The sequence below is a fragment of the Physella acuta genome, unplaced genomic scaffold (genome assembly GCF_028476545.2).
Source record: "Physella acuta isolate Inbredline_101_S28 unplaced genomic scaffold, ASM2847654v3 ptg001068l, whole genome shotgun sequence".
NCBI lineage: Eukaryota > Metazoa > Mollusca > Gastropoda > Physidae > Physella > Physella acuta.
Window position 1 is genome coordinate 188,208 of NW_026732585.1, and position 13,135 is coordinate 201,342.

A 13,135-nucleotide genomic window follows, 5' to 3' on the forward strand; every position below is an offset into this window, starting at 1 on the left:
TGCACGATTACAAGACTTTCTCTATACTTCGTATATACGAGAAAGTAATATTTAAATTCTAAACCACCGTCCTAAAATATACATTTTTAACTCAAGCCTTAGGTTCTCACAATCTGAAAGAAAGAGGTGTTCATGCTTATCCAACATCCATCACAAAGAGAGAACCAGCTTAAATTCAAACCCTCCGTCCTTAACGAATGTCGTAGAAAAAAATTAATTGTTCATAACCGTCCACAAAAAATTAAAAAAAACCACTGTTTTATGATGTTCGATTTATAATTCAGAGTATAAGAACTAAGACGTTTGTTGTAATGTAGTTTTTTTATAAAAATTATATTAATTTTTTTTCATTTAAAAAAATTTAACTGCTCTACTGCGTGTAAAGAATATATATATATATATATACCCATGAAAATATGAGAACGTTTGGGGGGAAATATGTGAAATAAAATATAACAAGTAGCAAAATACTTCGTAGGCAGTCCTTTTTTTTAACCCACAATAATTTTTTTTCATGCAAATGTTACCTCCCCCACACTTTTGTCCCTTAGGTTTGACAATACAATAGTCGCCTCCCCTGGGCCATGTATTCCACTTGACATTTGCCGGGTTTACTGGGGTCGATTTTTTACACATGAGGAAGGTCATGGTTCTGTCCTTCTTAGAATATTTGTCTGGCGCAGAATCTATGGTCGGTGCCCACCGTCCTGACACTGGCAGACGGGCTGGTGTAGGATCGAATCCCGTCGGGCAGCGCTCACTTCCATACAGGACAATTTGAGTTTCAGGCCACGAGACGTTCTTTGATGCTGTATATATATATATATATATATATATATATATATATATATATATATATATATATATATATATATATATATATATATATTGTTTATTGAACGAGTAGTAACATCTATCTAACAGAACCGTAATTTCTATTGCCAGTTGAACATTAAACAGTATTATAACTCACGTCCATTAATGTGTGTCCTACAATTGGTGTTGTAATCCAACTCATCCGGACAGACACAGCGACACCGTCCATTGATCAACGTGTGGTAGCCTGGGCCACAGTCCGTCTGGTCGTTGTTGCAGAATAGTTCTGTGGGGAGGGGGGTGTAAAATCTATAGATATGTCAACCAAACTTAGACATCATGGGTAACCGTGTTAATTCTTTTTTTAAAATTCTGTCATTGAGCTGATTTCTGGTTTGGGGTTAAAGTTTGCCGTTGATATTTATTCTAATATTTAAAAGCGTGTGCTGAGATTTTGCTTCTCGTGTACCGACTTAACGCTTTATTCCACACTTTTAATTTTTGGAATGGTTTAACAATCATAGTTAAACTTGCAGGTGTGAATCACTGTTACACAGCCCTGTATATGTGAAACACTCTTACACCTGTATATGTGACTCACCGTTACATCTGTATGTGTGACTAACCATTACACCTGTATATGTGACTAAGAATTACACCTGTATATGTGACTCACCGTTACACCTGTATATGTGACTAACCATTACACCTGTATATGTGACTAACCATTACACCTGTATATGTGACTCACCGTTACACCTGTATATGTGACTAACAATTACACCTGTATATGTGACTCACCATTACACCTGTATATGTGACTCACCGTTACACCTGTATATGTGATTCACCGTTACACCTGTATGTGTGACTAACCATTACACCTGTATGTGACTCACCGTTACACCTGTATATGTGACTAACAATTACACCTGTATATGTGACTCACCATTACACCTGTATATGTGACTCACCGTTACACCTGTATATGTGACTCACCGTTACACCTGTATATATGACCTCACCATTACACCTGTATATGTAACTCACTGTTACACCTGTATGTGACTCACCGTTACACCTGTATATGTGACTCACCGTTACACCTGTATATGTGACTCACCGTTACACCTGTATATGTGACTCACCGTTACACCTGTATATGTAACTCACCGTTACACCTGTATGTATACCATTACACCTGTATATGTGACTCACCATTACAGCTGTATATGTGACTAACCGTTACACCTGTATATATGACTCACCGTTACACCTGTATATATGACTCACCGTTACACCTGTATATATGACTCACCGTTACACCTGTATATGAGGGTCAGTTCGTAGAAAACCACATTTTCAGCTGAAAACGGCGGTGCTGAGTTGAAGAAATCATCTCTAATTGGCATGTATGTCTCCAGGCCCATCAAATGCCACGCCTGGAGATAAGACACACCTTTAAACTATAGCGAGAAAGTAATAACTTCTCTAATATACAGTTTTGATAGGAAGTAAAAACCCAGACACAAATAAACCGTGATTGATCTCCCCTAAACTTTCTCGAATATTCTAATATAACACTACGGAGGATGGCAACTCGGGACATAGACAATATTTTTAATCCATTTTTAAAAACTGAAACATTTTAAAAGACCGACAAGTTTTATAAAACAACAAACTACAATAACAGACATGTGTAATTTTTTATTGAAAACCAGTCACATAATGATAAAGGTATAAAAATTATGTACTCGTTACCTCGTCAGGGTACATCATAATCGAGTCCGGGTCAAAAAAAGAGTTCACCAGGGTTGGATCGGAAATTTTAGCATAGTTGTATACAAAACCTGTTGAGAGAGAATACGAACAGAGTCTGGTAATCGATTAACCAATCAGCCTACAGCTAACAGACAAAGCAATAATGTTTTTTTTTTGTCATCCATGATGTGCTTGGTCGGTGAGGAAGTGGGGAGATGGGTGGGTAAAGGGGGTAGGGTGGTTTTTTACTATGGTTTAGGGGGCCCTGCCCCCTGCCTGTTCACCCCCCCCCCGCTCCCTATTTAAGTATGTAGGCCTACGACATGATGTCTAAGGGCTTAATGGGCTGACAAAGTTGTACCCTAGTGTTGTGGAGAAGTATCCGGGTAACACACGGGAGAGATAAATCCTGTTAGTCGCTTTTGTAAGCTTCTGCTGGTGGCCACAATAGGGCTGGTAAGTAGGTCACCAACCAGTTCCACGGCTCAATAAAACCTGCATGAGCCATAGAACTGGTTGGTGACCTACTTACCAGCCCTATAGTGACGGCCATGTAAAATATTTTAAATCTTCGGCACTTTCTAGCTTTCTAAAACACTATTGTAAAATTAGACCTCTATCGAACAGGCCACCGTTTATCTTTTTTTTTTTTTTTGTTGCCGTCTATGTACTTATAAAAGAATAACGTGTATAAAACCATTTAAAATGTCTACGTCTACAGCATCAACTCACTCTGCCGGATGTCCGACTCGTGTATGGTCATGTAGAGGTCTCTGATGGGGGCAGTTTGGCTGTGGATGACCCCGAGGGAGTGAAGGATCTCGTGGAGGTTGATGCCCTACAAACAGACTATACCATATTACACACACACACACACACACACACACATATATATATATATATATATATATATATATATATATATATATATATATATATATATATATATATATATATATATATATATATATATATATACATATACATATCTTTTGTCCGTGAGATATTTTGTCCTGAGATCATTTGTCCTGAGATCATTTGTCATGGAACCATATATATATATATATATATATATATATATATATATATATATATATATATATATATATATATATATATATATATATATATATATATAAGAAATTTCTATGTGGAGATACTGAGATGACTTAATATATACAAAGAATCTTTAGACGGTTATGGTAGGCTTATAATTTATTTTACATTAGTGGACAAAACTAATTGAAGTAAAAAATAACAAATGTCCTATTAACTCAACATCCAATATGACAGTTGCTTTGAAGAACCTTCCTCGCAATTTTGTGACATCTTACATCAGCTGACAATTGAGCTGTAATTCAAACTAACAAAAACGACACCAAACACAATATACTAGTTTAAGAAAGAGAATCCCGTCAATGAACGAGGAAACTTACAAAACCACTACAGGGGCTGACATCTTGAGGTCCCTGACTATAGCCCTGACCGTAACCTGAATAACAACTGAGATCAAAATGTTAGTGTCAGGTGTTAATTTAAGTCAGGCGTGTGTTCAATGAGATTTGTCAGGTGTTCATTTAAGTCAGGCGTGTGTTCAACAATATTTGTCAGGTGTTAATACATGTCAGTCGTGTAAAATTTGTCAGGTGTTAATTCATGTCAGTCGTGTGTTCAATAATATTTGTCAGGGGTTAATTCATGTCAGTCGTGTGTTCAATAAGATTTGTCAGGTCTTTATTCATGTCAGTCGTGTGTTCAATAATATTTGTCAGGGGTTAATTCATGTCAGTCGTGTGTTCAATAAGATTTGTCAGGTCTTTATTCATGCCAGTCGTGTGTTCAATAAGATTTGTCAGGGGTTAATTCATTTCAGTCGTGTGTTCAATAAGATTTTTCAGGTTCCCATAATAAGATGAATTAAGTTGTCGAACTCGTTAATTACAGCGTTGTGTGTGTTAAATAACTATTGGTATATGTTTAGTACGAGGTATTATAATGTTAACTAACTTATCCATTTATTTATTACGGAAAGTTAAATGCTAACTAAATATTGGCATATATAATAACATATATAACATATATATATAAATATATTGGCTTATAATGAATGTGTGTTATTAACTAACTAAAACCATTTTAAAAAAAAACAACTATTTGTACTTTCGCCTTTACACCTGGCAATATGACAGTGCTAAAATAGTTAAGTACTAAACAAGAATAAGACGTATGAGGCTTACCCAGCTCCTTGTATGAAGTGCATGTACGAGTTGGTTTTGAACCCGTGGCTGGTGAACCATGTGCGGTCATTGGGGTCGTAGGTGTTGGTGACGTCATGGAAAGTGAGACACAGGCGGCTAGAGATGTAGTCCATCACAAGTCTCAAGGTCACGCGGTCACCTTGACACAAAAATAAAGGTGGCTTGTATTTTACAGGTAAGTTCGTCAAATCGAGATGCAAAGGCAGTGATGGCTACAGCCTACCCCACGAGTGACTAACTCACCACCTGATTAACTCACCACCTGACTAACTCACCATCTGACTAACTCAACAACTGATTAACTCACCACCTGATTAACTCACCACCTGACTAATTCACCACCTGACTAACTCACCACCTGAATAACCCACCACCTGACTAACTCACCACCTGACTAACTCACCACCTGACTAACTCACCACCTGACTAACTCACCACCTGACTAACTCACCACCTGACTAACTCACCACCTGAATAACCCACCACCTGACTCACCTACCACCTGACTAACCCACCACCTGAATAACCCACCACCTGACTCACCTACCACCTGACTAACACACCACCTGACTAACTCACCACCTGACTTACTCACCATCTGATTAAATCACAACCTGACTAACCCACCACCTGACTAACCCACCACCTGACTAACCCACCACCTGACTAACTCACCACCTGACTAACTCACCACCTGACTAACTCACCACCTGACTAACTCACCACCTGACTAACTCACCACCTGACTAACTCACCACCTGAATAACCCACCACCTGACTCACCTACCACCTGACTAACCCACCACCTGAATAACCCACCACCTGACTCACCTACCACCTGACTAACACACCACCTGACTAACTCACCACCTGACTTACTCACCATCTGATTAAATCACAACCTGACTAACTCACCACCTGACTAACTCACCACCTGACTAACTCACCACCTGACTAACTCACCACCTGACTAACTCAACACCTGACTAACTCACCACCTGACTAACTCACCACCTGACTAACTCACCACCTGACTAACTCACCACCTGACTAACTCACCACCTGACTAACTCACCACCTGACTAACTCACCACCTGACTAACACATCACCTGATCTAACCACCACCTGACTAACTCACCACCTGACTAACTCACCACCTGACTAACTCACCACCTGACTAACTCACCACCTGAATAACCCACCACCTGACTCACCTACCACCTGACTAACCCACCACCTGAATAACCCACCACCTGACTCACCTACCACCTGACTAACACACCACCTGACTAACTCACCACCTGACTTACTCACCATCTGATTAAATCACAACCTGACTAACCCACCACCTGACTAACCCACCACCTGACTAACCCACCACCTGACTAACTCACCACCTGACTAACTCACCACCTGACTAACTCACCACCTGACTAACTCACCACCTGACTAACTCACCACCTGACTAACTCACCACCTGAATAACCCACCACCTGACTCACCTACCACCTGACTAACCCACCACCTGAATAACCCACCACCTGACTCACCTACCACCTGACTAACACACCACCTGACTAACTCACCACCTGACTTACTCACCATCTGATTAAATCACAACCTGACTAACCCACCACCTGACTTACCCACCACCTGACTAACCCACCACCTGACTAACTCACCACCTGACTAACTCACCACCTGACTAACCCACCACCTGACTAACTCACCACGTCACTAACCCACCACCTGACTAACCCACCACCTGACTAACTCACCACCTGACTAACTCACCACCTGACTAACCCACCACCTGACTAACTCACCACCTGACTAACTCACCACCTGACTAACTCACCACCTGACTAACTCACCACCTGACTAACTCACCACCTGACTAACTCACCACCTGACTAACTCACCACCTGACTAACTCACCACCTGACTAACACATCACCTGACCTAACCACCACCTGACTAACTCACCACCTGACTAATCCACCATCTGACTAAATCACAACCTGACTAACTCACCACCTGACTAACTCACCATCTGACTAACTCACCGCCTGACTAACTCACCACCTGACTAACTCACCACCTGACTAACTCACCACCTGACTAACTCACCACCTGACTAACTCACCACCTGACTAACTCACCACCTGACTAACTCACCACCTGACTAACTCACCACCTGACTAACTCACCACCTGACTAACTCACCACCTGACTAACTCACCACCTGACTAACTCACCACCTGACTAACTCAACACCTGACTAACTCACCACCTGACTAACTCACCACCTGACTAACTCACCACCTGACTAACTCACCACCTGACTAACTCACCACCTGACTAACTCACCACCTGACTAACTCACCACCTGACTAACACATCACCTGATCTAACCACCACCTGACTAACTCACCACCTGACTAATCCACCATCTGACTAACTCACCACCTGACTAACTCACCAACTGACTAACTCACCCCCTGACTAACTCACCACCTGACTAACTCACCACCCGACTAACTCACCACCTGACTAACTCACCACCTGACTAACTCACCACCTGACTAACTCACCACCTGACTAACTCACCACCTGACTAACTCACCAACTGACTAACTCACCACCTGACTAACTCAGAACCTGACTAACGCACCACCTGACTAACTCACCACCTGACTAACTCACCACCTGACTAACTCACCCCCTTGACTAATCCTCTACCAATGTTAAAACGTTCGTGACGCCTTTAGACCAATCAGTAATAACGTTTGGCCGACGTGGGCAAAACACCCATGCACTTTACCAGTGTATACTAGCTATTTAGACATTTCTCTTTTAGCCATAATATATTATCTATGTTTGCAGCCTTTACATAATTATCTTTATATTAAGCCATTACGTATCGATGATGTGTTTAACCATTATAAATACCATATGTATATACACACTTCACACCACCAATGTATTTAGCCCTTACATACCAACAATATTTTTAGCCGTCAAGCACCACCAATATATTTAGCCACTACCAACCAATATGTTTAGCCACTACCCACTAATATATTTAGCCACTACCCACTAAAGTATTTAGACACTACACGCAACTAATATATTTAGCCACTACCCACCAATATATTTAGCCACTACACGCCACCAATATATTTAGCCATTACACGCAACTAATATATTTAGCCACTACACGCCACTAAAGTATTTAGCCGCTACACGCCACTAAAGTATTTAGCCACTACACGCCACTAAAGTATTTAGCCACTTCACACCACTAAAGTATTTAGCCACTACACGCCACTAAAGTATTTAGCCACTACACGCCACTAAAGTATTTAGCCACTACATGCCACTAAAGTATTTAGCCACTACACACCAATAAAGCATTTAGCCACTTCACATCACTAAAGTATTTAGCCACTACACACCACCAATATATTTAGCTACTACACACCACCAATATATTTAGCCACTACACACCACCCATGTATTACATGAATCTATTGTACATCAAAGAGTGAGAACAGACTGTGAGATATCTGATCTCACAACTTTTTGATGCTTACATGGCTGCCCCATATACAAACAGGTGTTACATCTGGCTTTTTAAGATATAAGGCTGACAAGTAGGTCAATAAACAGTTCTATGGCTCATGCAGGTTTTATATAGCTAGTTGGTGACCTACTTACCAGCCCTATACCAACCAATGTTGAGTGATCTCGCTAGAAACTTGGGTTTCCTCCAAGATTTTGCTTCTCAGCACCTAGTTTGGACTTGAAGTCCAATACGGTCAAGGCATAACTGATAATCTCAGGACCGGGGTTCTGAACTCGTTACCTAAGGGTCAGCAAACAGGCGGTCTCCTACTAGACCAACCCGTTCCATTAAGCTCATATCACTGCTCCGTTACACTACATCATTACCAATATGGTCTCGAAAGTACAACATACATTCATATGTGTACGGAAAAAACATGGAGTTAGTAAAAAGCACCATATGTTGTATGGTGAATCAGTCTATTCCTTTTTACAATGTAAACTTCCTCTGTAAACAAACTAATTATTGTGATCCGTTATCGCTTTATTGAACATGTGCCTTATTAAAAACCTTTAGAAGTATTTACCTGTAAACTTCCTCTGTAAACAAACTAGTTCTTGTGATCCGTTATCGCTTCATTGAACATGTGCCTTATTAAAAACCTTTAGAAGTATTTACCTGTAAACTTCCTCTGTAAACAAACTAGTTCTTGTGATCCGTTATCGCTTTATTGAACATTTGCCTTATTAAAAACCCTTAGAAGTATTTACCTGTCTGTGTACGAATCATCCTTCTATAGCAGGGGTCTCCAAACTTTTCAGTCCGAGGGCCGCATTAACTATTAAATTTCAGTTCGGGGCCAGTTTCTTCTAGGCATGTCTGATTTTCTGGGCAAAGTTCCTCAGCCATCACCAACAAACGTTTTTTCCGTGGACAAAAAGATCTCCGCGGGCCGGATGAAAGGACATCGCGGGCCGCATTCGGCCCGCGGGCCGTAGTTTGGAGACCCCTGTTCTATAGCTTGTGACAGGTAAAATTATATGAAGGACACTATTAGATAGTATACCCAGATAGGAAAGATCTGACATCTAGTATGAGACGTATAGCTGTATTTCAGGTGATAAAGGTTATTTGATTATAGTGGTACGGCTAATCGGAAATGGTCTATGTGGTTTACCTGTAAACATAGCGCGTCCTCACCTGTGTACGCCTTGTGGATGACGTAAGGAATATCGTGGGGCCAGTTCTTGGCTGTGTCATTGAACGTCGCCCTTCTGGTTCGGTGTACGTGCTCTACCCACTCGACCACAATAGGCGATCTCGATCTGTACAAATTGAAAAAAAAATTAAAAATTATAAAAATACGTGTAGGCCTAAAACCAAGTTACAGAACAATTTTTTTTCCAGTAATAATAATTTATTTGATAGTTTTACACAGCATCAAAGACATGAACATCAATTGCATATATAATAATCAAAGGGAGAAAATAAAATGGCATAAGAACTAGACTAAAATAAGGTGTGCAAACTCAGTTTCTCTTGACTGCTTAGTTTGTTGTGCTCCGTCCTTAGCTGCGGAGTCATAAGTTCACATTGTAGCCACCCATGGACAGAAATAGAAGCGACCGTGGGAGAAGTGTCTCTGTAATACTCATACTGATCTATCATTCCAAAAATTTCCATGACATAAGGTTGACCCTTGGCGATGAGGGCACGCTACCTTGAAGTATCCGCCAGTCCGTTTGAGTGGGGGGAGGTATGTGTGTGTAGGGGGGGTGAGGTGTGTATCTCTTTCTACCATTCAGGTTGTGCACTTTTAAAAACCTGGTAAACAGAAGACTGTTAATTTACTTGGGGGCTGATCGAGTGATGTTTGGCTTGAGACTGTCTAGATTAAAATTAATATTTTTTTATTGCTTTCCTGTACAGAACAATTTTTTTTTTCATTTTAATAGTGAGTTTATTTACAATTTACAGTGGATCTGTGAGTGTGTGTGAGTGATGTGTAACATCATGATGTTAGCCAGCACCATCATCACTGTTGTTGTCTGGGATGTCATCTTTTTGTTTCATTTTCTCCAGCTTGGAAATCAGTTCTTTGGCAGGGTTGTAAATTCCACCAGTTGGTTCTCCACATACAAAACAACGCTTGGACTTTTTGTACAAATCTAAGGCACATTTTTCACAGAAGTAGTGTTTACACTTGGTGACAACAGGGTCTTTAAACGAGTTGCGACAAATAAAACATTTAAATGGGAAGTCGTCTTCATCACTGCTGATCTCATAGTTCTGTTCATCTCTCTGTCCATAAGTTCCCTGCTCCATCTCTCTCTCTGGCTGCCAGCCATGCTTGTAATCGGATCTGTAATGGAGAAACTTGCACGAATCTCCAAAGCCACAAAGTCCTGTTTCCTTATAATCTTTACATATATCCGGTTGATAATCCCAGCGGACAGTGGATCTCAGGTGAGCAGGAGCACGCAATGGACCGTATCTGCTTTTTCCACTTTCTGCGTTGCCCTGGAATCTTTTTTCTCATAATATTGGTGGTAGTTGTTGATTCCCCTGTAGATTTTGTCATCCTCCTTCTCTTTCAACTCCTTTTGAATGAGCAAGCTGCGCTCCAGTATAGCCTGAGCATCTCTGTCATTCTGTGTATCAACCTCCACCACAGAGGTGGCTCCCATATCATCTGGTCCCTCACGTTTCCCTGTCCGAGATGACTTGTAAGAAACTGTAACTTTGCTAACATCTTCCCTGTCACTGTCTGCATCACTGGAGGAGCTCAAGTGAGCACGTGTGGCTAACTTTATTCTTTTTGTTGACTGCACCATAGGATTGATTTTCTTCTGAGAGATTTTTTGCCTGACTGCCACATTACCATCATCACTTTCACTTTTTCCAGAATCCTGATTACTGCTGCTGTCATTTCGCTGCTTTCTAACCACCCGCTTTCTCGTAATTTTCTTGAAAGAAAAACTAGCTTTTTCTGAGTCGCCCATTTTGAAATTATTTGATCAATTTTTTTTTTATTCTTTTTTTTTTCTTTTTTTTTTGTGTGTGCCTCAGACATGTAATTTACAGCGTCAGTTGTGTGTTCGCTTTAGTATTACAGTTTTCATCACCGGCTTGTGAGGACTGATACAGAGTTACAATAGTAATATTTCTTTCTTACTTATAGCCTACTTTCATTTATTTAAGATTATTTGATCAATAGCTTTAAAACAACCCGTTTCATCATAAGAACTGAGCAAATAACTATGGAAAACCCTTTTTGATAAGCATATGTTTTGATTGATTTTGTAATGTTTATAATTAGTATTTTTTAAAATAAAAGAAAATAATTCTTAAGATTTAAAAATAAAAAAATACATAAACTTATATATTATTTTTTTTGCTAGTTTATTATTGGTCAAACACCCTACTTGATTAGAATATGTGTTTTTAATGACGATCAGAAACGAAATGTAATGTGCAGTTGCCTACTAATGCAGTCGTCTCCCATGTAGGAAAACAAGAAAAGGGAAATTATCTCATTTAGTCATTTTGTCTATTAAGCTGTCGATAGTACTCAAACTATCAACATTTTTTAAATACATTAAATGTTATCTTTAAATTAATTAAAATGACGGATTGATCAACTATTTAACTAGAAAATTGTATTTTTGATGTTGTGTGATTGAAAATGAATTCATCTGACAATCCATGATTCATTAGAATTGGGTCGATATTGGGGTACAATAATTTGACAACAAAAGTACAGACGACCCAACCTAAGATGTTATCAGTAGTAGCGTGGTACTCTTCAGGTAAATAAAATATTGATTGAACAGTAACGGGGAATGGAATTATTTTACTGCTAACGTTTGTAAATATTGCTGGTAAAATTGTATAATGTTGTTTAGTTGTTTTGTTTGAAAGGTGGTCTCCATTTCATTAACAATAGGTACAGCGGCCTAAAAATTCCTTATATATATAAGGACATTTACAAAGATCAACCACAATGATCTAAGGACATTCACCAGATAATCGACCATACTGATCTAAAAGCATCACACAAATATTAACTAAACTAATCGAACCATAAGTATCAGTTTGATAAAACTGATCTAAAGACATTCATCACAGATCCACCACACGGATCTAAAGACATTCATCACAGATCCACCACACGGATCTAAAGACATTCATCACAGATCCACCACACGGATCTAAAGACATTCATCAAAGATCCACCACACGGATCTAAAGACATTCATCACAGATCCACCACACGGATCTAAAGACATTCATCAAAGATCCACCACACGGATCTAAAGACATTCATCACAGATCCACCACACGGATCTAAAGACATTCATCAAAGATCCACCACACGGATCTAAAGACATTCATCAAAGATCTCCCACACTGATGTAAAGACATTCATCAAAGATCCACCACACGGATCGAAAGACATTCATCAAAGATCCACCACACGGATCTAAAGACATTCATCAAAGATCCACCACACAGATCTAAAAACATTCACCAATCGCAAACCAAACTAATCGAACCATAAGTATCAGTTTGATAAAACAGGTCTAAAGACATTCATCAAAGACCCACCACACTGATCTAAAGACATTCATCAAAGACCCACCACACTGATGTAAAGACATTCATCAAAGACCCACCACACGGATCTAAAGACATTCATCAAAGACCCACCACACTGATGTAAAGACATTC

General features: G+C 39.7%; 2 protein-coding genes across 2 annotated transcripts in view; both read right to left on the reverse strand.

Annotated features, from left to right (window-relative positions):
• The window catches only part of LOC131955467 (uncharacterized), a 36,372-nt gene extending 26,285 nt beyond the window's left edge, over nt 1-10,087 (reverse strand). Inside the window, exons 1-9 of the mRNA XM_059319605.1 lie at nt 10,062-10,087; nt 9,605-9,729; nt 4,815-4,974; nt 4,014-4,080; nt 3,310-3,415; nt 2,578-2,666; nt 2,135-2,258; nt 974-1,102; nt 528-809 (exon numbers count right to left, since the gene is read on the reverse strand). Of these exons, the coding sequence (XP_059175588.1) occupies nt 528-809; nt 974-1,102; nt 2,135-2,258; nt 2,578-2,666; nt 3,310-3,415; nt 4,014-4,080; nt 4,815-4,974; nt 9,605-9,729; nt 10,062-10,087 (1,108 nt within the window). The remainder of the gene's footprint in view (nt 1-527; nt 810-973; nt 1,103-2,134; nt 2,259-2,577; nt 2,667-3,309; nt 3,416-4,013; nt 4,081-4,814; nt 4,975-9,604; nt 9,730-10,061) is intronic.
• Nucleotides 10,088-10,362: 275 nt separating this feature from the next.
• LOC131955473 (E3 ubiquitin-protein ligase RNF113A-like) lies at nt 10,363-11,409 on the reverse strand. Its single transcript, XM_059319612.1, is given in 2 exon segments — nt 10,363-10,929; nt 10,932-11,409. Coding segments are annotated over 2 exon segments (981 nt in total). The 5' UTR covers nt 11,407-11,409; the 3' UTR covers nt 10,363-10,423.
• Nucleotides 11,410-13,135: the final 1,726 nt, after the last annotated feature.